This window comes from Oncorhynchus clarkii, chromosome 23 (assembly GCF_045791955.1).
Source record: "Oncorhynchus clarkii lewisi isolate Uvic-CL-2024 chromosome 23, UVic_Ocla_1.0, whole genome shotgun sequence".
NCBI lineage: Eukaryota > Metazoa > Chordata > Actinopteri > Salmoniformes > Salmonidae > Oncorhynchus > Oncorhynchus clarkii.
The window spans coordinates 34,665,001-34,688,173 of NC_092169.1; the positions used below are offsets into that span (position 1 = coordinate 34,665,001).

Genomic DNA, 23,173 nt, shown 5'->3' on the forward strand with positions numbered 1-23,173 from the left:
TTTCTGTGACCCCAAACTTTTGAACGGTAGTGTATATTTAACCCAAAAATATTTGGGGGATTGGAAATGGGGAATTTGGGGGATTGGAAATGATGCAGACAATTACACTGCAAATCTATTTGCAATATTAAATCTTATTTAAGTACCATTCCAAATAGAGCAATTATTTCCCTGCCCAAAATATTTTCCCACAATGCAGTAAAACACTGAATTTTATCCCAAATGACCGTATAAATGACAGTTATCCGTTACAATGCAGAGTATGTACTACAGTTTTTTTTCTTTGTGATGGTGGATGATGCTTTGCTCCATTTCATAAACAAAACAAAAACAATAATACATGCACGTGGGGCGACCAGGGGAGCTGTTTCACCTCATGCGGATTACAGCTTTAAGCTCAAATAGTAATAACACAACATTTTGGAATAATAGGTAGGAAAGGATTGGGAATGGATTGTTTGTATACCTGTTTGTTTTCCACAAACCTTTTCAGAACAATGGTCCCATTCCGTGAGAATGTCTCTGTCTGTCTCTCTTTATACCAGGGTAAAAATCTCTCACCAGGCATTTGCATTATAGAAAGGGTTGTAAGGTTTGGCTGCCTCCCAAATGGCACCCTATTCCCTATATTGTTTGACTACCTTTGACTAGGGCCCATAGGGAATAGGGTGCCAATTGGGAGGAAGCTTTTGTCCGACTTATATGACCGATAGATTCATCAAGCTCAGGCAAAACCAATATCACACTGTCAGAGGGGAATATCTGGCATTCTATCACCAGCAGGCTCTGTGACAGGACCAGTCTCTTCCAATTATAGTCTCATAGGGCCATCTCATCTCTGCTGCTAGTGCCACTGCGCAACAAACAATGAGAGAGACACACACATATGCACGCAAGCACACACACATACACACATGTATGCTCGCTCACACGAACACACACAATGCATAACACAGTAGTACATATTGACTTGACGCTATGCTCGCACATTTTTCCCTACTCTTTTTACAGATGGAGATCGATACATGCCATGCAATACACACACTAATACACACACATGCATGGACACACACAAGCTTGAGCATAATATGTGTGTGATTCCAAATAACCTCCAAAACAATGATGCTGATAGTTAGCCACATTAGCAAATAACCTCCAAAACTATGATGCTGACAGTTAGCTACATTAGCAAATAACCTCCAAAACAATGATGCTGATAGTTAGCCACATTAGCAAATAACCTCCAAAACTATGACGCTGACAGTTAGCTACATTAGCAGATAACCTCCAAAACAATGATGCTGACAGTTAGCTACATTAGCAAATGATCTCCATGTTGTCATCCATCCTAGCTTTCACAATCACTGTCTCTACCTCTTTTTCTCTCTCCCTCTCTCTTTCTCTCTGCCTCTCTCTCCATCTCTCTCTCTCTTCATTGCAGATGATTATTAAGGCAGTAGTACCACTGGGAGAGAGAAGGTTAGGTTGGGTTAGGTTAGGTAAACATTCCGTGAAAGGACAGCGGGAGCGGAGAGAGCGAGTGCATTCCTCTCTCTGTGGCTGCAAAGGCCACTCTGAACTGGGTAAATAGAGAGAAGAGACACACAGCTCTCTCTCCGTTTGACACCCATAACCTCTAAATTTCATCTTCCACACTCTGACAGTGTCAAATCACTCTTGAATAAACTGTCTCTCTGGGATATTTCCTGGTCAATGGTCATGTAAATGAAAGATATTCGTATATCATCACTCTCAATTAAAGCCTCTCATCTGTCAGTATAGAGTCTGCTAGGTTACCACAGAAAAACTTAATAACCACAGCCTTCTTCACAAGACTAGGGAAGCACAGCATGACAAGGTGAGACTATAGGTCTACCAAACAGTCAGTCCCAGAAATAAACAATATCATTCTAATGTATTCAAGATAATCTCAATACATCGTTATTTGGCTTTTATTCACAGTGAACAACTGCTGGGTCCCCCATACCATTATTTAATCCATGTCCACGGAGATTACAATGATATTACACTGTATCTTTCATACTGAACACTCATATTGTCTATCTCTATCCCTATGTGCATGACCCTATTCTCCATTCCTATCCCTTTTATGTGCTCTAGCTTCCACAGTGTGATACTGTATGAGTGCTGCAGTCTCCCAGGGTAGAGAAGTGCTGACCAAGCCAAGGTGACTGTCTCTGGATCTTTATGGCTTAATATATATTAACACCAGACATCTGGGGGAGGAGAGGAGAGGAGAGGAGAGGGGAAGAGAGGAGAGGAGAGGAGAGGAGAGGAGAGGTAAAGTGGTCATTACGTTCTTCAAAACATCTTTGTTCCTGCAGGCCACAGATAGGATGCATAATTAATGCCTGTGGTGATGAATGTCCTACTAACAATACAGCAGAGAGAGTGTGTGTGTGTGTGTGTGCGTGTGTGCGCGTGTGCGTGTGTGTGTGTGTGTGTGTGTGTGTGTGTGTGTGTGTGTGTGTGTGTGTAAGAAGAGTTAAACAGGACAGCTTACATCAGGCCGCAACAAACAAACTGCTATGGAACCAGTTGCAACATGCTGTTCAACTCTGAGCTGAGAGAATAGGACAGCATTTCTACCTTGCTCCTAAACCCCGACCATAAGGACTAACCAATGAGAATGTACATTTAATTAGCTGAACTTTACTTTGTTAATTAGACAAGGCAATACTATGGAAAAAAATGTTTAAGTTAATTGCATTCATTAGTTTAAATTACCATATTTAATCAAGCACACTTTAGCTTAAAGGACATAGAGCAGCATCAAATTCTACGTGATTAGAGCTACACTCAGAAGCCTTGTTCAGACTGCAGGCCTTACTGCTCAAATCAGTTTTGTTTTTCAAATCCCTTTTTGGAATACTGACTGTCCAAACAGCAAGTTACAAGTTACCAAATTGGATTTGTGTGGTTTCAATAACAAGAAGCTGCCATGTGGGGAATTGTAGGTTGCTCGTTTCAGCTAGTTTTATCTTGTTCTTGATCCCTGTCTTGTTTTAAGGTGTTTTGACTGATGTCTATGATAATATGGCTAAAGTTAGCTAGCTAGCTTACCAACAACTGTAACAATGTATGTTAGAGATAACAAGTGCTCATTGTTTAAACTTATTTATGTTTTTCAACAAACAGTGGAGACGAATTATAGTTTACAATAGTTGACAACAATCAAAGCCAACCACGTCGGTTGTGTCTCATAGTTGCACACGCATTGGTTTTGTTGCTAAACAACCAACCCGTCTATGGAGAGTGTGTGCAGTGGTGTAGGCTTACTAGCTAGCTAGCTGTGTAGCTTGCTAGCAAGTTCAATTATTTGTTTGCAATTAAACAATTAACAACCTAGTTAGCTACCACGTGTTCTTGTCAAAATGTCAACAGAGTAGCTAGCAAGCAACAAGATATGCCAAATAACAGTCTCAAAACCACCTAAAGCAAACAAGTCCTTCCTGGCAATTTTAGATGATATTAACTTTTAGGACATACATTTTTGAGGCCAGTCTAATGGCTTATTCTGACTGAATTAGAGTTATCAGGATGAAATTCCATTTGACATATTATGTACATGCACTTTTAAATTCACATTAGCGATGAGAATGTCATGAGCCGAGAGGGTTCGGTTGACGTTCTTGCTTCGCAGCTCAAAAGTACCATAAATGTATATAAGATGTGGAGAGGAAGAAATAACTATCCTGTGAAAAGAAAGGTGCAGGGGTTTGTTTAATGATTAACAACTCATGGGGTGATTGTGGTAACGTACAGGAACTCAAGACCTTGTGTTCACCCGATCTGGAATACCTCACCATCAAATGCCGACGGCATTACCTCATCATCACTGCACAACCCCCCCCCCCCCCCCCCCCCAACTCTCAAGGAACCACACTGGACTATGTGCAAACTGGAAACCGCATATCCTGAGGCCAAATTTATTGTAGCTGGGGACTTTAATAGAGGAAAACTGAAGAAAAACGCAACCAAAATTCCATCAACACATTTCCTGTGCTACACACGCTTCACAGACTCTGGATCATTGATACTCTCCCCTCCGGGACGGCTACAAGGCTCTCCCTCACGCCTCCAATCAGATCACGCCTCCATAGTGCCCTCCATGCTCATCATTAAGCTCAGGGCCCTGTGTCTGAAACACTCCCTGTGCAACTGGGTCCTTGACTTCCTTACGCGCCGACCCCAAGTGGTGAAGGTAGGCAACACCCCCTATGCCATGTTGATCCTCAACACGGGGACCCCACAGGGGTGCGTGCTCAGCTCACTCCTGTACTCCCCGTTCACCCATGACTGCATGGCCATCTCCAACTCAATCATTAAGTTTGCTGACGACAAAACAGTGGAAGGCCTGATTACTAACAACGACAAGACAGCCTACAGGGAGGAGGTTAGAGCTCTGGCTGAGTTGGTCCAGGAAAATAACCTCTCCCTCAACATCAACAAAACGAAGGAGCTGATCGATACCATCGATCACCACATGGCCTGGTTTAGATCTTATCTGTCGGAAAGATATCAGTTTGTCTCTGTGAATGGTTTGTCCTCTGACAAATCAACTGTAAATTTCAGTGTTCCTCAAGCTTCTGTTTTAGGACCACTATTGTTTTCACTATATATTTTACCTCTTGGGGATGTCATTCAAAAACATAATGTTAACTTTCACTGCTATGTGGATGACCCACAGCTGTACATTTCAATGAAACTTGGTGAAGCCCCAAAATTGCCCTCGCTAGAAGTCTGTGTTTCAGACAGAAGGAAGTGGATGGCTGCAAACTTTCTACTTTTAAACTCAGACAAAACACAGATGCTTGTTCTAGATCCTAAGTGACAAAGAGATCTTCTGTTGAATCTGACAATTAACCTTCATGGTTGTACAGTCGTCTCAAATAAAACTGTGAAAGTCCTCGGCGTTACTCTGGACCCTGATCTGTCTTTTGACGAACATATCACATCTACGTAACATTGCAAAAATCAGAAACTTTCTGTCCAAAAATGATGCAGAAAAATTAATCCATGCTTTTGTTACTTCTAGGTTAGACTACTGCAATGCTCTACTTTCCAGCTACCCGGATAAAGCACTAAATAAACTTCAGTTAGTGCTAAATACGGCTGCTAGGATTCTGACTAGAACCCCAACAAATGATCATATTACTCCAGTGCTAGCCTCCCTACACTGGCTTCCTGTTAAGGCAAGGGCTGATTTCAAGGTTTTACTGCTAACCTACAAAGCATTACATGGGCTTGCTCCTACCTATCTCTCTGATTTGGTCCTGCCCTACATATCTACACGTACGCTACGGTCACAAGACGCAGGCCTCCTAACTGTCCCTAGAATTTCTAAGCAAACAGCTGGAGGCAGGGCTTTCTCCTATAGAGCTACATTTTTATGGAATGGTCTGCCTACCCATGTGAGAGACACAGACTCGGTCTCAACCTTTAAGTCTTTACTGAAGACTCATCTCTTCAGTGGATCATATGATTGAGTGTAGTCTGGCCCAGGAGTGTGAAGGTGAACGGAAAGGCTCTTGAGCAACGAACCGCCCTTGCTGTCTCTGCCTGGCCGGTTCCCCTCTTTCCACTGGGATTCTCCGCCTCTAACCCTATTACAGGGGCTGAGTCACTGGCTTACTGGTGCTCTTTCATGCCGTCCCTAGGAGGGGTGCGTCACTTGAGTGGGTTGAGTCACTGATGTGATCTTCCTGTCTGGGTTGGCACCCCCCCCCCTCCCTCCCTTGGGTTGTGCCGTGGCGGAGATCTATACTCGGCCTTGTCTCAGGATGGTAAGTTGGTGGTTGAAGATATCCCTCTAGTGGTGTGGGGGCTGTGCTTTGGCAAAGTGGGTGGGGTTATATCCTTCCTGTTTGGCCCTGTCTGGGGGTATCATCGGATGGGGCCACAGTGTCTCCTGACCCCTCCTGTCTCAGCCTCCAGTATTTATGCTGCAGTAGTTTATGTGTCGGGGGGCTAGGGTCAATTTGTTATATCTGGAGTTACTTCTCCTGTCTTATACGGTGTCCTGTGTGAATTTAAGTATGCTCTCTCTAATTCTCTCTTTCTCTCTTTCTTTCTCTCTCTCGGAGGACCTGAGCCCTAGGACCATGCCTCAGGACTACCTAGCATGAGGACTCCTTGCTGTCCCCAGTCCACCTGGCTGTGCTGTTGTTCCAGTTTCAACTGTTCAGCACCCGAGGTGCTGACTTGCTGCACCCTCGACAACTACTGTGATTATTATTATTTGACCATGCCGGTCATTTATGAACATTTCAACATCTTGGCTATGTTCTGTTATAATCTCCACCCGGCACAGCCAGAGGAGGACTGGCCACCCCTCAAAGCCTGGTTCCTCTCTAGGTTTCTTCCTAGGTTTTGGCCTTTCTAGGGAGTTTTTCCTAGCCACCGTGCTTCTACACCTGCATTGCTTGCTGTTTGGGGTTTTAGGCTGGGTTTCTGTACAGCACTTTGAGATATCATCTGATGTACGAAGGGCTATATAAATACATTTGATTTGATTTGATCGTGGACTACAGGAGACAGCAGAGAGAGCATGTCCCAATCCACATCCCATCCAATGGAGAGCTGGGAGGTAGAGACTGATAAAAAGCTTCTCTCTCCAGGCCATCAGAATGTTAAACAGTCACCGGCCTCAACCCAGTACCCTGCCCTGAACCTCAATACCCCACCTCTCCTCCAGCCTATTGTTACCATCTGAGACTGGGTGGTGTTCAATATCCCACCTCTCCTCCATCCTATTGTTACAGTGGGAGTGTAACTGAGCAGTGTTCAGGCCTAAGCTGAGTGTTCAGTGTTTACTCATGTCTCTCAGCATCAGATCTGACCCCGTTTCCCCACCTCCCCGCGACACACACACACATGCGTGTGCACACAAACACACAGAGTGGCAACGGTTCAAAGGGAGGAGACGGCGCTAACTTCAAAAGACCAGCTCCAGCCTTTGAACGCCATGCTAATCGCATACAACCCATCAGCCTCGTATCGTACTATATCAGCCTCCGCAGGGCATGCTCAGCTCAGATCAATGTCTCCCTCTCTCTCTCTCTCTCTCTCTCTCTCTCTCTCTCTCTCTCTCTCTCTGTCGGCCAGAGCTAATGTATGTTCAATCCACAGGGGCTATACAGCAACACAGCGGGAAACAGAGAGCCACAGCATCGCTCTTTACCTGTTCTACACGTCTTCAACCTTACAGTCTGCCTGCACCCAAAATGGCACCCTTTTCCCTAAATAGTGAACTACTTTTGATAGGGCTCTGGTCAAAATAATGCACTATGTAGAGAATAGGGTGCCATTTGGCATGCAGATTCTGCAGTACAGTATCCCTCTGTAGTGACAACTTGATTTCCCATATAGAAGTACTTGAGGCAGAGAGCTGGCTCACAGCCTGATTAACATGCTTCTGATGTGATGTAAAACATGCAACTGTGCGTGTGTGTGTGTGTGTGTGTGTGTGTGTATGTGTGTGTGTGTGTATGTGTGTGTGTGTGTGTGTGTTTGTGTGTGCGTGCGTGCGTGCGTGCGTGTGTGTGTGTTTGTGTGTGCGTGCGTGCGTGCGTGCGTGCGTGTGTGTCAAATAAATACACATGTTGGTCGCATACACATGTCCAGCACATGTTATTGAGGGTGTAGCGAAATATACAACAATAGACAGAAATCTAAAACTACAGCCCGAAAGGATGCTCTCAGTGGTGCATCTGTAAAAGTTTGTGAGGGTCTTAGGGGCCAATCCAAATTTCTTCAGCCTGCTTAGGCTTTAGAGGCACTGTTGCGCCTTCTTCACCACACTATATACAGTATATCACAATAGTGAGTACACCCCTCACATTTTTGTAAATATTTGAGTATATCTTTTCATGTGACAACACTGAAGAAATGACACTTTGCTACAATATAAAGTAGTGAGTGTACAGCTTGTATAACAGTGTAAATTTGCTGTCCCCTCAAAATAACTCAACACACAGCCATTAATGTCTAAACCGCTGGCAACAAAAGTGAGTACACCCCTAAGTGAAAATGTCTAAATTAGGCCTAATTTGGACATTTTCACTTAGGGGTGTACTCACTTTCGTTGCCAGCGGTTTAGACATTAATGGCTGTGTGTTGAGTGTAAGTGAACCATTTCAGATTGTCAGTGATGTGTACGCAGAGGAACTTTAAGCTTTTCACCTTCTCCACTGCTGTCTCCTGAAGTCCATGATCAGCCCCTTTGTTTTGTTAATGTTGAGGGAGAGGTTATTTTCCTGGCACCATTCCGCCAGGGCCCTCACCTCCTCCCTGTAGGCTGTCTAGTTGTTGTTGGTAATCAGGCCTACCACTGATGTGTCGTCTGCAAACTTGATGATTAAGTTGGAGGCGTGCATGTCCACTCAGTCATGGGTTTACAGGGATTACAAGAGGGGGCTGAGCACGTACCCTTGGGGGGTCCCTGTGTTGAGGATCAGTATAGTGGAGGTGTTGTTGCCTACCTTCACCACCTGGAGTTGGCCCGTCAGGAAGACCAAGCCCCAGCTGCACAGGGCGGGGTTCAGACCCAGAGCCCCGAGCTTAATGATGAGCTTGGAGGGTACTATGGTGTTGAAGGCTGAGCTGTAGTCAACAAACAGCCTTCTTACATAGGAATTCCTTTTGTCCAGATGGAATAGGGCAGTGTGCAGTGCGATGGCAACTATATCATCTGTTGATCTATTGGGGCGATATGCAAAATGCAGTGGGTCTAGTGTGTCGGGTAAGGTGGAGGTGATATGATTCTTAACAACAGGGTGATGGTTGTTTAGTTTAGTTTCCTTCGCTTTTTTGGGTATAGGAACAATGGTGGACATCTTGAAGCAAGTGGGGATAGCAGACCGGGGTAGGGTGAGATTGATAATGTCCGTAAACACTCCAGCCAGCTGGTCTGTGCATACTCTGAGTGTGTGGCTAGGGATGCCATACTCTGGACCTAGTTTTGTCCCATGGAATAAATGTTGTGTATCTTAATGTTTTTCCTCATAATCCTGGACTATCGGACCACCATTTTATTACACTTGCAATTGCAACAAATAATCTGCTCAGACCCCAACCAAGGAGCATCAAAAGTCGTGCTATAAATTCACAGACAACACAAAGATTCCTTGATGTCCTTCCAGACTCCCTCTGCCTACCTAAAGGACGTCAGAGGACAAAAATCAGTTAACCACCTAACTGAGGAACTAAATTTAACCTTGCGCAATACACTAGATGCAGTTGCACCCCTAAAAACTAAAAACATTTCTCATAAGAAACTAGCTCCCTGATATACAGAAAATACCTGAGCTCTGAAGCAAGCTTCCAGAAAATTGGAACGGAAATGGCGCCACACCAAACTGGAAGTCTTCTGACTAGCTTGGAAAGACAGTACCTTGCAGTATCGAAGAGCCCTCACTGCTGCTCGATCATCCTATTTTTCCAACTTAATGGAGGAAAATAAGAACAATCCAAAATGTATTTTAGATACTGTGGCAAAGCTAACTAAAAAGCAGCATTCCCCAAGTGAGGATGACTTTCACTTTAGCAGTGATAAATTCATGAACTTCTTTGAGGAAAAGATTATGATTATTAGTAAGCAAATTACGGACTCCTCTTTAAATCTGCGTATTCCTTCAAAGCTCAGTTGTCCTGAGTCTGCACAACTCTGCCAGGACCTAGGATCAAGAGAGACACTCAAGTGTTTTAGTACTATATGTCTTGACACAATGATGAAAATAATCATGGCCTCTAAACCTTCAAGCTGCATACTGGATCCTATTCCAACTAAACTACTGAAAGAGCTGCTTTCTGTTCTTAATCTTCATGGTTGTACAGTCGTCTCAAATAAAACTGTGAAGGACCTCGGCGTTACTCTGGACCCTGATCTCTCCTTTGACGAACATATCAAGACTGTTTCAAGGACAGCTTTTTTCCATCTACTTAACATTGCAAAAATCAGAAACTTTCTGTCCAAAAATGATGCAGAAAGATTAATCCATGCTTTTGTTACTTCTAGGTTAGACTACTGCAATGCTCTACTTTCCGGCTACCCAGAAAAGCACTAAATAAACTTCTGTTAGTGCTAAAGACAGCTGTAGGAATCTTGACTAGAACCAAAAAATGTGATCATATTACTCCAGTGCTAGCCTCCCTACACTGGCTTCCTGTTAAGGCAAGGGCTGATTTCAAGGTTTAACTGATAACATACAAAGCATTTCATGGGCTTGCTCCTACCTATCTCTCTGATTTGGTCCTGCCGTACATACCAACATGTACTCAACGGACACAAGACGCAGGCCTCCTAACTGTCCCTAGAATTTCTAAGCAAACAGCTGGAGGCAAGACTTTCTCCTATAGAGCTCCATTTTTATGGAATGGTCTGCCTACCCATGTTAGAGACGCAGACTCGGTCTCAACCTTTAAGTCTTTACTGAAGAGTCATCTCTTCAGTGAGTCATATGATTGAGTGTAGTCTGGCCCAGGAGTGTGAAGGTGAACGGAAAGGCTCTGGAGCAACGAACCGCCCTTGTTGTCTCTGCCTGGCCGGTTCCCCTCTTTCCACTGGGATTCTCTGCCTCCAACCCTATTACAGGGGCTGAGTCACTGGCTTACTGGTGCTCTTTCATGCCGTCCCTAGGAGGGGTGCGTCACTTCAGTGGGTTGAGTCACTGATGTGATCTTCCTGTCTGGGTTGGCGCCCCCCCTTGGGTTGTGCCGTGGCGGAGATCTTTGTGGGCTATACTCGGCCTTGTCTCGGGATGGTAAGTTGGTGGTTGAAGATATCCCTCTTGTGGTGTGGGGCTGTGCTTTGGCAACGTGGGTGGGGTTATATCCTTCCTGTTTGGCCCTGTCCGGGGGTATCATCGGATGGGGCCACAGTGTTTCCTGACCCCTCCTGTCTCAGCCTCCAGTATTTATGCTGCAGTAGTTTAGGTGTCGGGGGGCTAGGGTCAGTTTGTTATATCTGGAGTTACTTCTCCTGTCTTATCCGGTGTCCTGTGTGAATTTAAGTATGCTCTCTCTAATTCTCTCTTTCTCTCTTCCTTTCTCTCTCTCGGAAGACCTGAGCCCTAGGACCATGCCTCAGGACTACCTGGCATGATGACTCCTTGCTGTCCCCAGTCCACCTGGCCGTGCTGCTGCTCCAGTTTCAACTGTTCTGCCTGCGGCTATGGAATCCTGACCTGTTCACCAGACGTGCTACCTGTCCCAGACCTGCTGTTTTCAACTCTCTAGAGACAGCAGGAGTGGTAGAGATACTCTTAATGATCGGCTATGAAAAGCCAACTGACATTTACTCCTGAGGTGCTGACTTGCTGAAGTGGTTTGATGGCGTGCACGCCTCCTGAGTCGCACAAAAATGGTCTACTCCGAATACCTCTTCTACGCCGGCGGCGTCTTAGAGCAGCCTCTGGGCTACGTTCAATCGCCTTGAAAGGTACGAACAAAGGATCCAATTCAGGAAAGTCGTATTCCTGGTCGAAATGTTACCGCCTCTCTGATATCCAAAAGTTATTTCCAGCTGTATGTAATAACGCAAATAACGTTCTGGGCTAATAACATGAGAAATAACAATAAAAAACAAAATACTGCAAAGTTGCTTAGGAGCCTGAAACTAGGCGGCCATGTCTATCGGCGCCATCTTGGATTCGTATCCTTATTTGTGTGTTTGGTGTGTGTGTGTCTGTCTATGTGTGTGTCTGTGTTTCTATGGGGTCTGGGGTATTATTCTATTTCATTCTTATTCTAATCTATTCTAAACTATAGTAAAAAATCCCATCTGCCATTCATTCTCAACAGGTGAGGTACACTGTAGAGCAGTGATAACGTTGACCATCCATCTTATTCAACTTAAATGACAATGAATGCCGCCCCACTGTCACATTATACTCCATCTGACTTGACATCTGCATCCTAAACATGTATTTACTCAGACAGCGGAAAACAGTCATAAAATAACAAATGTTTTTATATCAGTCATGTTTGTCCATGTTGCTGGTTGAGAAATAGGATACATTACCTGACAAACACAGAAAGAAAGTTAATAAATAATTCAAGGTACAGAGAAATGGTGTAAACGTGGTGTCATTGGCACCAGCGTCCCCAGTGCTTAATACTACACCCCTAAAATAGAGGGATGTCCGTTTGAAAGGTGAAGAGATCTCTGAGTCCACATCAGACCAGGCCGGATCCAGCATTGGACTGTATATTACTGAATCTGATGTGCTCAGTGTTAGTGATGTGATGGTGACTGGGCTCTTTTCCAAACGTGTGGGTGTGTGAATGTGTTTGTGTGTATGTGTTTTTGAGCTTCCAAACTTAGAAATGTTAATTGCAACGTTGGCTTGCCCATCGAGAACAGATCTGCGGCAGCCAAATAAAGTGTCACACCACATTTTCAACCGTTAAACTTGGGTAAGGCTGAATTAAACATAATTAGATGACAAAAACGTATGGCAGGAGGAAACGGCTAGAGGAACTTATGAACAGGAGGGAACAGGTAGAGGAACATATGCACAGGAGGGAACGGGTAGAGGAACATATGAACAGGAGGGAACAGGTAGAGGAACATATGAATAGGAGGGAACGGGTAGAGGAACATATGAACAGGAGGGAACGGGTAGAGGAACATATGAACAGGAGGGAACAGGTAGAGGAACATATGAACAGGAGGGAACAGGTAGAGGAACATATGAACAGGAGGGAACAGGTGGAGGAACATATGAACAGGAGGGAACAGGTAGAGGAACATATGAATAGGAGGGAACAGGTAGAGGAACATATGAACAGGAGGGAACAGGTAGAGGAACATATGAACAGGAGGGAACAGGTAGAGGAACATATGAACAGGACGGAACGGGTAGAGGGTCATGTGAACAGGAGGGAACAGGTAGAGGAACATATGAACAGGAGGGAACAGGTAGAGGAACATATGAACAGGAGGGAACAGGTAGAAGGTCATGTGAACAGGAGGGAACAGGTAGAGGAACATATGAACAAGAGGGAACAGGTAGAGGAACATATAAACAGGAGGGAACAGGTAGAGGAACATATAAACAGGAGTGAACAGGTAGAGGAACATATAAACAGGAGGGAACAGGTAGAGGAACATATGAATAGGAGGGAACAGGTAGAGGAACATATGAACAGGAGGGAACGGGTAGAGGAACATATGAACAGGAGGGAACGGGTAGAGGAACATATGAATAGGAGGGAACGGGTAGAGGAACATATGAACAGGAGGGAACAGGTAGAGGAACATATGAACAGGAGGGAACGGGTAGAGGAACATATGAACAGGGGGGAACGGGTAGAGGAACATATGAACAGGAGGGAACGGGTAGAGGAACTTATGAACAGGAGGGAACGGGTAGAGGAACATATGAACAAGAGGGAACGGGTAGAGGAACATATGAACAGGAGGGAACGGGTAGAGGAACATATGAACAGGAGGGAACGGGTAGAGGAACATATGAACAGGAGGGAACGGGTAGAGGGTCATGTGAACAAGAGGGAACAGGTAGAGGAACATATGAATAGGAGGGAACGGGTAGAGGAACATATGAATAGGAGGGAACGGGTAGAGGAACTGTTTGTGCGTGTGTGTGTGTGTGTGTGTGTGTGTGTGTGTGTGTGTGTGTGTGCGTGTGTGCGTGTGTGTGTGTGTGTGCGTGTGTGTGTGTGTGTGTGTGTGTGTGTGTGTGTGTGTGTAACTGTTATATATTTTATTTCTTCTATCGTTGTATTATTTGTCATTAGTGGACAACACAGGAAATACATGGGGCTTCTATCCAATTTGCTTTGATCCTCTGTGATCTAAAGGACCATGTCTTCACCCAGGGTGCACACACACACACACACACACACACACACACACACACACACACACACACACACACACACACACACAGACACACACACACACACACACAGCACTTAGGGCTCTGTTAGATGTAAGGATCTGCTCTGTCTGGCCACTGGTAGGCTGTTTATTCTAAAGCTACACAACTACTGTTATGGGGGAAATTTCACTCCGGCACTAGGAGCCTTTGTGTGGCTATGGAAGGAAAAGGTGGATTGCAGGGAGCTACAGTGTTCTGGCCAAGGAGATAAACTCACTGTTAATCAATCACTCTCCAGCCTCTCCTTTCCTCCTTGTACAAGAATGACACAGAAAAAAACACTATTAAGGTGTGGTTGGAGTGCTGCAAGGTCATTGTTCTTTGAACTCACACGCCCACACACACGGACACACACATGCACACACACACCCCCACACAGTCGTCTATACCCCTGATAGCGCCCCAAAATGTCTGATTGTGGGCCAGACCATTGTGTAGTGAGTGATTCAGCTTCAATAGTATTATCCTCCAGTACAGAGGCCTTATCATGGTCCTGAAACACACTAGACTGTAGGGACGCAGTGTGTGTGTGTGTGTGTGTGTGTGTGTGTGTGTGTGTGTGTGTGTGTGTGTGTGTGTGTGTGTGTGTATGTGTGTGTGTGTGTGTGTGTGTGTGTGTGTGTGTGTGTGTGTGTGTGTGTGTGTGTGTGTGTGTGTGTGTGTGTATACAAAACAGCAGTTGACAGAGGAAGGGGCTGGGAAGCAATCTAATCCTATTGTAGTCATGCATAGCAAACTGTGCCCCACATATCTCTCTCCCTCTCACATCCTGGCTCTGGGGTCTACATGCATGACCACGGGACACGTGTTATCTGCTGAACTTTTGTCCTGTGCCTTTTGATCCAGATCTGTATTTGCCTCCATGAAACACACGAGGGGAAGAATACAATGCCTGAAATGTAGGAAAATGTTTGACAATGAAAATGGCAACCAACACATTGCACTGGACAAACATCCCTATTGCTCACTGGGACACCTCTGAGGATGTGACATTACATGTAGCCAGTACTTTCCCTACACCAAAATATGCTGTCTACAAGCTTAATTCTGCCCCTTTCCTCTTAGCACACACATACACCCACAACACACACACACACACACACCACACACACACACACACACACCCCACCACACACACACACACACACACACACACACCCCACCACACACACACACACACACACCACCCCCACCACACACATACACTCCGCCACACACACACACCCCACCCAAACACACACACACACGCACACACACCCTACCACACACACACACACACACACACACACACACACAAACACACACACACACACACACACACACACACACACACACACACACACACACACACACACACCACCCCCACCACACACACACCACCCCCACCACACACACACACACATACACCACCCCCACCACACACACACACACACCCCACCACACACACACACAAACACACACACACACACCACACACAGCCCACACTACCTCCCTCACCCCCACCCACACTTCACTCCCCTCTGAAGGTCATGTGTCAGCTATTCATCATGTTGACTGTGGGTGTGACATATTGAACCTAAACTTTACGTTGATATATTAGACATAAACTCAGGGTGTAATTATAAAGCTGAAGGTACAATTTACCAGGCCATGCTAACATAATTGTTAACCCATTAGACAGCTCACACTTCAACATGTATATGATGCTCTTAGAAAATACAAACACTGTTTTATAGTAGATTATTCTTCACTGACAAGAATGAGGGGGAAAAGCTAAGGAAATCTTAAGTGGGAGAATGTTCTATTTCAGTATCTACTGTAGACATGGGCTATGGTCAAACCTGATTAAACACACATGGTGAGAATAAATATTACTGAAACATACATTACATTCATGAAACATATTTTCAAATGAGTCATTTGGAATGTGCCCTTTCTTCACTGGCAGAGTATAAATCCTGTCTGGACCCAGCAGCTTCACCGCTAAGGTCCTCCCATAGGGGATTCATCCCACATAAAGACACAAATCATATTATTTCTGCCTCCTCCTGTCTCATTTTCATTGAATCCAGCAGAAACCCTGAGAGTTAAAGTGATAGAACAACCACAACAGTCAGCTTATCTGAATATTTACAGGCAAAGAAGGACAACTGCTACAACCATTCCGTAACACATCAGCATGCAGTAGTAGCAATATAATTCATTAGATAGATGTGTAGTGTTGTTTCACTGCAGCTATAACATTACACACCTATTCCCCTATAGGCCCTGGTCAAAAGTAGTGCACTACATAGGAAATAAGGTGTCATTTGGGACACAGTTATCACACTATACAATGCTGTGGTAGGTATAGAGCTCATGGGTTAATTTAGCAGTTGTATCTAGCCACTGTGACAGAGATTACCCCTGGTGACGTAGTCAATAGCTGTGACCTTTAGAAGGTTATCATCAGTCACTGCGGAACCAAGATTGATCGATGCTAGACTCTGTCACTTTAAATAGGACACCAGACAGGCCACTCCACAATAAAATAACATGAATGGAAATATAGACCTACATGGACATGCTTTCAAAATAACTTCATTCATTAACAATCGTATGGGAAGTTAATTTCATTTTCTAGATAACGCCATGAGATGGGAGTAAAATAGCTATTGAGGCCAGTGGAGGCTGCTGAGGGGAGGACGGCTCATTGTCAATGGCACGAATAGAGTCAACGGAATGCTATCTACCACATGGAAACCACGTGTTTGATGTGTTTGATACCATTCCATTGACTCCATTCCAGCCATTACTATGACCCGTCCTCCCCTCAACAGCCTCCACTGACTGAAGCGCATTCCCACTCCTAGATAAAATAACATGAATGGAAAATATAGGCTTATATGGATAAGCTTTTGCAAATAATGTAATACGTCGAACATGTTACATCAAATAACATTGTAGGGATGTTAGTTTAGTCCTCCTTTTCTTAGATGGACTATACTAACATCATGAGACGGTAAAATAGCTATTGTAGCATCAATGCCAAGATAAGCTGACTGTGAGACGGGCAGGCATCAGTAAGCTGACTAAGATATGTCTTGGGTCTAGAGCCAGTGAACATTTTAGGACACCATGCTGTAATACAGAAAACAGTACACACTCCGCCACTCCAAGATAAAAGAAAATGAATGGGAAGATATATGGATTCTTTTCACATAACCTAATGCACAGTCACTAGGATGTTGACTTATTTGTACTAGCCAACTCCAGGAGATTGGAGGAAAATAGCTATTGGAGGGATCACAAACCACTCAATCGTAGAGAGTGTTTGTGTTTTCATCTTTATGCCAAGATAAGCTGACAGTGAGACAGGCAAACAGACAAGTAGACATCAGTAAGCCTGTTATTGTCTGTCTCTGGGTAATGAGGTAGCTAGGACACGTCTGCAATACAGAAACGAATAGCTATGATGTACCTGTTATACAGACAGGCAGCTATCTGAGATATGTCGTAGGCCTAAATATGAGTCTGTAAATGCAATACAGAACGGTACATATGAGGTCTGTAAGTCGTTTGGATGAACCTGTAATACAGAAAACTCAGTGGGTTTTATATTGGGCTTTCCCTTCAATATTTACTGCAGCAAATGGCACCCTATTCCCTTTATAGCGCACTACATTTGACCAGAGCCCACAGGACTCTGTTCAGAGGTAGTGCCCTACATTAGGGAACAGGGCTAGAGTGGTCTTAGCCCCACATATGCAAAATAGAATATACATGTCGAGTAGCTAGGTTTTTCTGTGTCCCTAATGGCACCCTATTTTATACGTAGTGCACTACTTCTGACCAGGGCCCATAGGGAATAGGGTGCCATATGGGGTTCAGACTTGGTCTTTTACATTTACATAACCATCATCATCATATTCAGCTTGCCTCAGCTAGAAGAGCTAGAGTGCATTACAATGAGAGGTAGTTCAATTTCACTATTCTGTGTGTGTGCGCGTGTGTGTGCGTGTTCGTGCGTGTGTGTCAGAGTGCATTACAATGGAAGATAGTCAGAATTCACAATTCCCAGTCATGTATTATACCTTTCAACCTGAGAGTCATGTTCAATGATGACTCAGCTTGTTTGCTGCCAAGAGACTATTATCTGCCAATCCATTCGAATATCATTAGCATTCAAATACAGTAGAACTTAGTCTGTGTCCCAAATGGCGCCCTACTCCCTTTATATAGCATTACCTTTGACCCGGGCCCATAGGGCTGATCAAAAGTAGTACATTATATAGGGAATATGGTGCCATTTGGGATGCATCCTCAGTCAAATACCCTACAGATCATATCAATTTAAATACAGTAGAACTTACACTTTGAAGTTTAGCCAGCCAAAGGCCTTTTACTTCCTCCGCAGCATATGTACAGCACCTTCCACCTGAGAAACATTGACTCATGTCCATTCGAATATCATTACCATACAGATAGAGCTTAACATTCAGTCAAAAACCTACACCAGTGGTTCCCAAACGTGTTATAGTCCCGTAGCCCTTCAAATATTCAACCTCCAGCTGCGTACCCCCTCTACCAGGGTCAGCAAACTCTCAAATGTTGTTTTTTGCCATCATTGTAAGCCTGCCACACACACACACACACACACATACTATCCGATACATTTATTAAACATAAGAATGAGTTTCTGTCACAACCCGGCTCGTGGGAAGTGACAAAGAACTCTTATAGGACCAGGGCACAAATAATAATATAATAATAATCAATAGTTTTGCTCTTTATTTAGCCATCTTACATATAAAACCTTATTTGTTCATCAAACATTGTGACTAACTCACCACAGGTTAATGAGAAGGGTTTGCTTGAAAGGATGCACATAACTCTGCAATGTTGGGATGTATTGGAGAGAGTCTCAGTCTTATATCATTTTCCACAGTCTGTGCCTGTATTTAGCTTTCATGCTAGTTTTCATGCTAGTTTTCATGCTAGTGAGGGCCAAAAATCCACTCTCACATAGGTACGTGGTTGCAAAGGGCATCAGTGTCTTAACTGCGCAATTTGCCAAGGCAGGCTACCTCAGCGCAGCCCTATCCAAAAATCTGGCAGTGGCTTCTTACTATATTCAATTTTTACTAAACTGCTTGTTGCAATTTCGATGAGGCTCTCTGGTTCAGATATCGGTAAGTGGACTGGAGGCAGGGCATGAAAGGGAGAATGAATGTTTTTGTCATCCATTTCTGGAAAGTACCTGCGTAATTGCACACCCAACTCATTCAGGTGCTTCGCTATATCACATTTGACATTGTCCGCAAGCTTGAGTTCATTGCACACAAAAAATCATACAATGACGGAAAGACCTGTGTGTTGTCCTTGTTAATGCAGACAGAGAAGAGCTCCAACTTCTTAATCATAGCCTCAATTTTGTTCCGCACGTTTAATATAGTTGCGGAGAGTCCCTGTAATCCTAGATTCAGATCATTCAGGTGAGAAAAAACATCACCTAGATAGGCCAGTCGTGTGAGAAACTCGTCATCATGCAGTCAGACAAGTGAAAATGGTCAGTAAAGAAAACTTTAAGCTCTTCCCTCAATTTAAAAGAAACGTGTCAATACTTTGCCCCTCGATAACCAGCACACTTCTGTATGTTGTAAAAGTGTTACATGGTTGCTGCCCATAATGCATAAAATGCTTTAATAAAGTTAACCATTTTCACTGTAATGTCAAAAACATCTTTCAAGCTGTCGGGCATTCCCTCGACAGCAAGAGCCTCTCAGTGGATACTGCAGTGTACCCAAATGGTGTTGGGAGCAAATGCTTGCGCGCGTGTTACCATTCCACTGTGTCTCCCTGTTTGCGCCATCAGTACAGATACCAACACATCTTGACCACCAAAGTCTATTTGATGTCACAAAGCTGTCCAGTACTTTAAAAATATCCTCCTCCTGTTGTCCTGGTTTCCAGTGGTTTGCAAGAAGAGGATGTCTTCCTTAATTGACCCCCCATAAACGTAATGGACATATACCAGGAGCAGTGCCAGGCCCGCCACATCTGTTGACTCATCCAGCTGTAGTGCATAGAATTCACTGGCTTGTATGCGAAGCAGTAATTGTTTAAAAACATCTCCATGTCACTGATGCGTCGTGAAACAGTGTTGTTTGATGAAGACATTGTCTGTACAGTTTTTTGGGCCTTTTCCCCCAGCATTGTCCCAGCCATATCCGCAGCAGCAGGAAGAATGAAGTCCTCCACAATAGTATGGGACTTGCCTGTTCTAGCCACTTGGTAGCTCACCATATAAGACACTTCTAGACCCTTCTCATTCATGGTATCTGTTGGTTTTATACATGTCTTACTACTCGAAAGTCGTCTTAATTCTCGCTCAGAAAACTCCAGTGGCTTATTTTTCAAATGAGCATGTTCTGTTTCTAAATGTCTGCGCAAGAGTGAATGTTTCATGGAGTTGTGAGATAGTACTTTTGCACATATAACAGACTGTGGCTGAGGAAAGGCACTACTCCTAATATAAGTGAACCCCAAATCAATGTAGTTCTCATCATATTTGCGTCTCTGATGGTCCAATGTCCCAGTCTGTTGTTCGGTACTTTCCCGGGTAAGCGAGCAGAAGCTCTTCGGCTGCATCAGATTCACAACTGTCAGTGTCCCTGCTAGCTGGGCTAACAACAAATGTAGAATTACTGATGCCAGCATTGGGATGTGCTCGTGGAAGCAGAACAACTTGTGTCGTCGACAGGTGCAGGTGTAATACTGCTGGTAGTAGCAGTACAACCAGTAGAGCTGGTATGTGTCTCTTACTTTTTTTAACCATTTATCAATTTTCGAGCAAACGTAATGAGCAGCAGCTATGTTCAGCTACAAACAGATCGTTAGTGGAATTCCCATGAGAGAGTAATGGTTAATGTGATCGGATGTTAATTATTTGACTAGGCTACATGTATTTGACATTGTGTTGTTATTTCGCTGAACACTAGATGGTTTCATTTTATTTTTGGCAGTGAAACGAGGCTACTCAGGCGAGAAAAAAAACTCACCAAAATGGATAGCCTTGTTGGAAAAATTAAATGGATTGTTTGAAAATGTGTGAATGTGAATCACATTTTTATTCGGCATTCCCCCGACGGCATTGCACGTACCCCCAGTTTGGGAATACCTGCCCTACACTATGCAGGGCCGAGTATGAGAAACCCTGCTCTATATTGTGAAGTTCAGCCAGCCCAAGTCCTTTTACTTCCTGTAACTTCAACCTGTGAAACAATGACTCATCTAATGTTCATGAAGCAGTCAAAAGACCATTATCTCTAACTGACCATTATCTGCCAGTCCATTCAGTCCAGTACAATACCTACTGGTTCAAATCATTACCACACAAATACAGTGTGAATACTGGTACATAATCATTCCCATACAAATACAGTGTATAACTAACACTATGAAGTTCAGCTAACCAAGGCCAGTTCCTTCTACTTCTCCATGATTCGTGAAGACAAAACCAGTCAGTCTAGGAGCATTCATTAATTAATGTTACTATACAAATACAGCAGACATTACTCTATCAAGTGCAGTCAACCAAAATCAGCCTTCTGCTTCCACTTGTGAGGACAGAATTGTAAAGACAAAACTAGTCTATAATCATGAATGAATGAACGAACGGACCATTCCATTCCACACTGTCTGAGCCCGTACTACTTGAACTTGCATCATCATTATCATTTGTTTCATTTAACCATATTAGTTTCAGTTTATGTCATCTTACGTGTTTATTTTCCTCTTGGCTTGCTGCATGACTTCAAGTGCCTTCCTAACTCAGAAGCGTTTAAAAGTCAACAGAGCATTTAAGGACTGATTAGAGTACAGATTGAGATGTAATTTGATGCGCATTCTGAACGCAGGACGCACACTAAACGAACGGGCGACCAAGTGAGGCGGTTACTAATGATTGCTTTTAGATATTTACGGGAGATGTGTACAGTAGGTAGAGTAGAACTAATGGATACCAGTACAATACTAGTAGACACCAGGAGACACCAGGAGAAGCAAAATATATCATCAGGATAACAGGAGATACCAGGAGACACCAGTGGACACCAGGAGACACCAGGAAAAGCAAAATATATCATCAGGATAACAGGAGATACCAGGAGACACCAGGAGATACCAGGGGACACCAGCAGACACCAATAGACACCAGGAGACACAAGGAGACACCAGGAGATACCAGGACACACCAGGAGATACCAGAATCCGTAGTCAACAAGCTCTCATAATCTCACATCAAATGTCAAATTTTGAAGTTGTTCCAAACGTCAAATTTCAAATGATTTAAGGTTAAGTTTAGGCATTACCTACAAATTCTTAAGGTTAGGGTTAAGTTCAGGCATAAGTCAGAATGGTTAAGGGAAGGGTTAAGGTTTGGGATAGGCTTGAATCAAAAATAACTTTATTTTGCTGGATTCAAACATGCAACCTTTCGAATCAGAGGCAGATGCTTACGCCATCCCCGTCTACAAAGCCCTAGCAAAACCGAAACCTACTTGAAGGTAACTGCACTCCCTGCTGCCCCTAGTGGCCGACTTCCAGGTCATCTCCCAACGTCCTCAGACATGGATGGACGTCGATTGCTGACTTGTATCACAAATGACCTGCCTGCAGTAGTACCAGTTCTCTCTCCTGCTGGCCAGTCTCTACAGGGTCAGTTTACCTTCACTGTGAATCCATCTCAACCCTAAAGCTGGGTTCCAATGTCCATACTAGCATATATCCATACTGGAATACCACTTAGTAATGTATTGGTCATGTATTCTATGTAGTAATGAGCTAGTGTGGATATTGGTACACGGGCCAAAAGACTAGGCCAACACATGAGAAAATAAGAGACACATGATCGCACAACTGAGTGGATTTCAGTCCAACAGTAGAACTTCACCCAGGCTTAGAGACGGCACTCTAATGCCAGTTAGGCTCAGCTCAGAGCCTGTCCAGAGAGTAGGAGAAGACAGAGTGGGGGTAGGAGAGACAGTAAGTCTGATACAGTAATGCAGCTGGGTCCTACCTTGTCATGGTTCTCCTTGAGCCAGCTCTTTACTGTCTCCAAGGCAATATTTGCCGCGGGCTCGTTGGGGAAACCTGGAGAGACAGACAGAGAGCGAGAGAGAGCCCAAGAGACAGAGAGACAGAAAGACAGAGTTAGCTAAGTTACTATTAACAGACAGACAGACAGCCAGGAAGCAAAAATTTGGTAT

General features: G+C 44.1%; 1 protein-coding gene across 2 annotated transcripts in view; it reads right to left on the reverse strand.

Annotated features, from left to right (window-relative positions):
* The window catches only part of LOC139381901 (mono-ADP ribosylhydrolase 2), a 1,192,255-nt gene that overhangs the window by 222,241 nt on the left and 946,841 nt on the right, over positions 1-23,173 (reverse strand). For both annotated transcript variants that reach the window (XM_071125757.1, XM_071125758.1), the window contains exon 8: positions 22,984-23,057. In XM_071125757.1, coding sequence (XP_070981858.1) covers positions 22,984-23,057 — 74 coding nt within the window. The remainder of the gene's footprint in view (positions 1-22,983; positions 23,058-23,173) is intronic.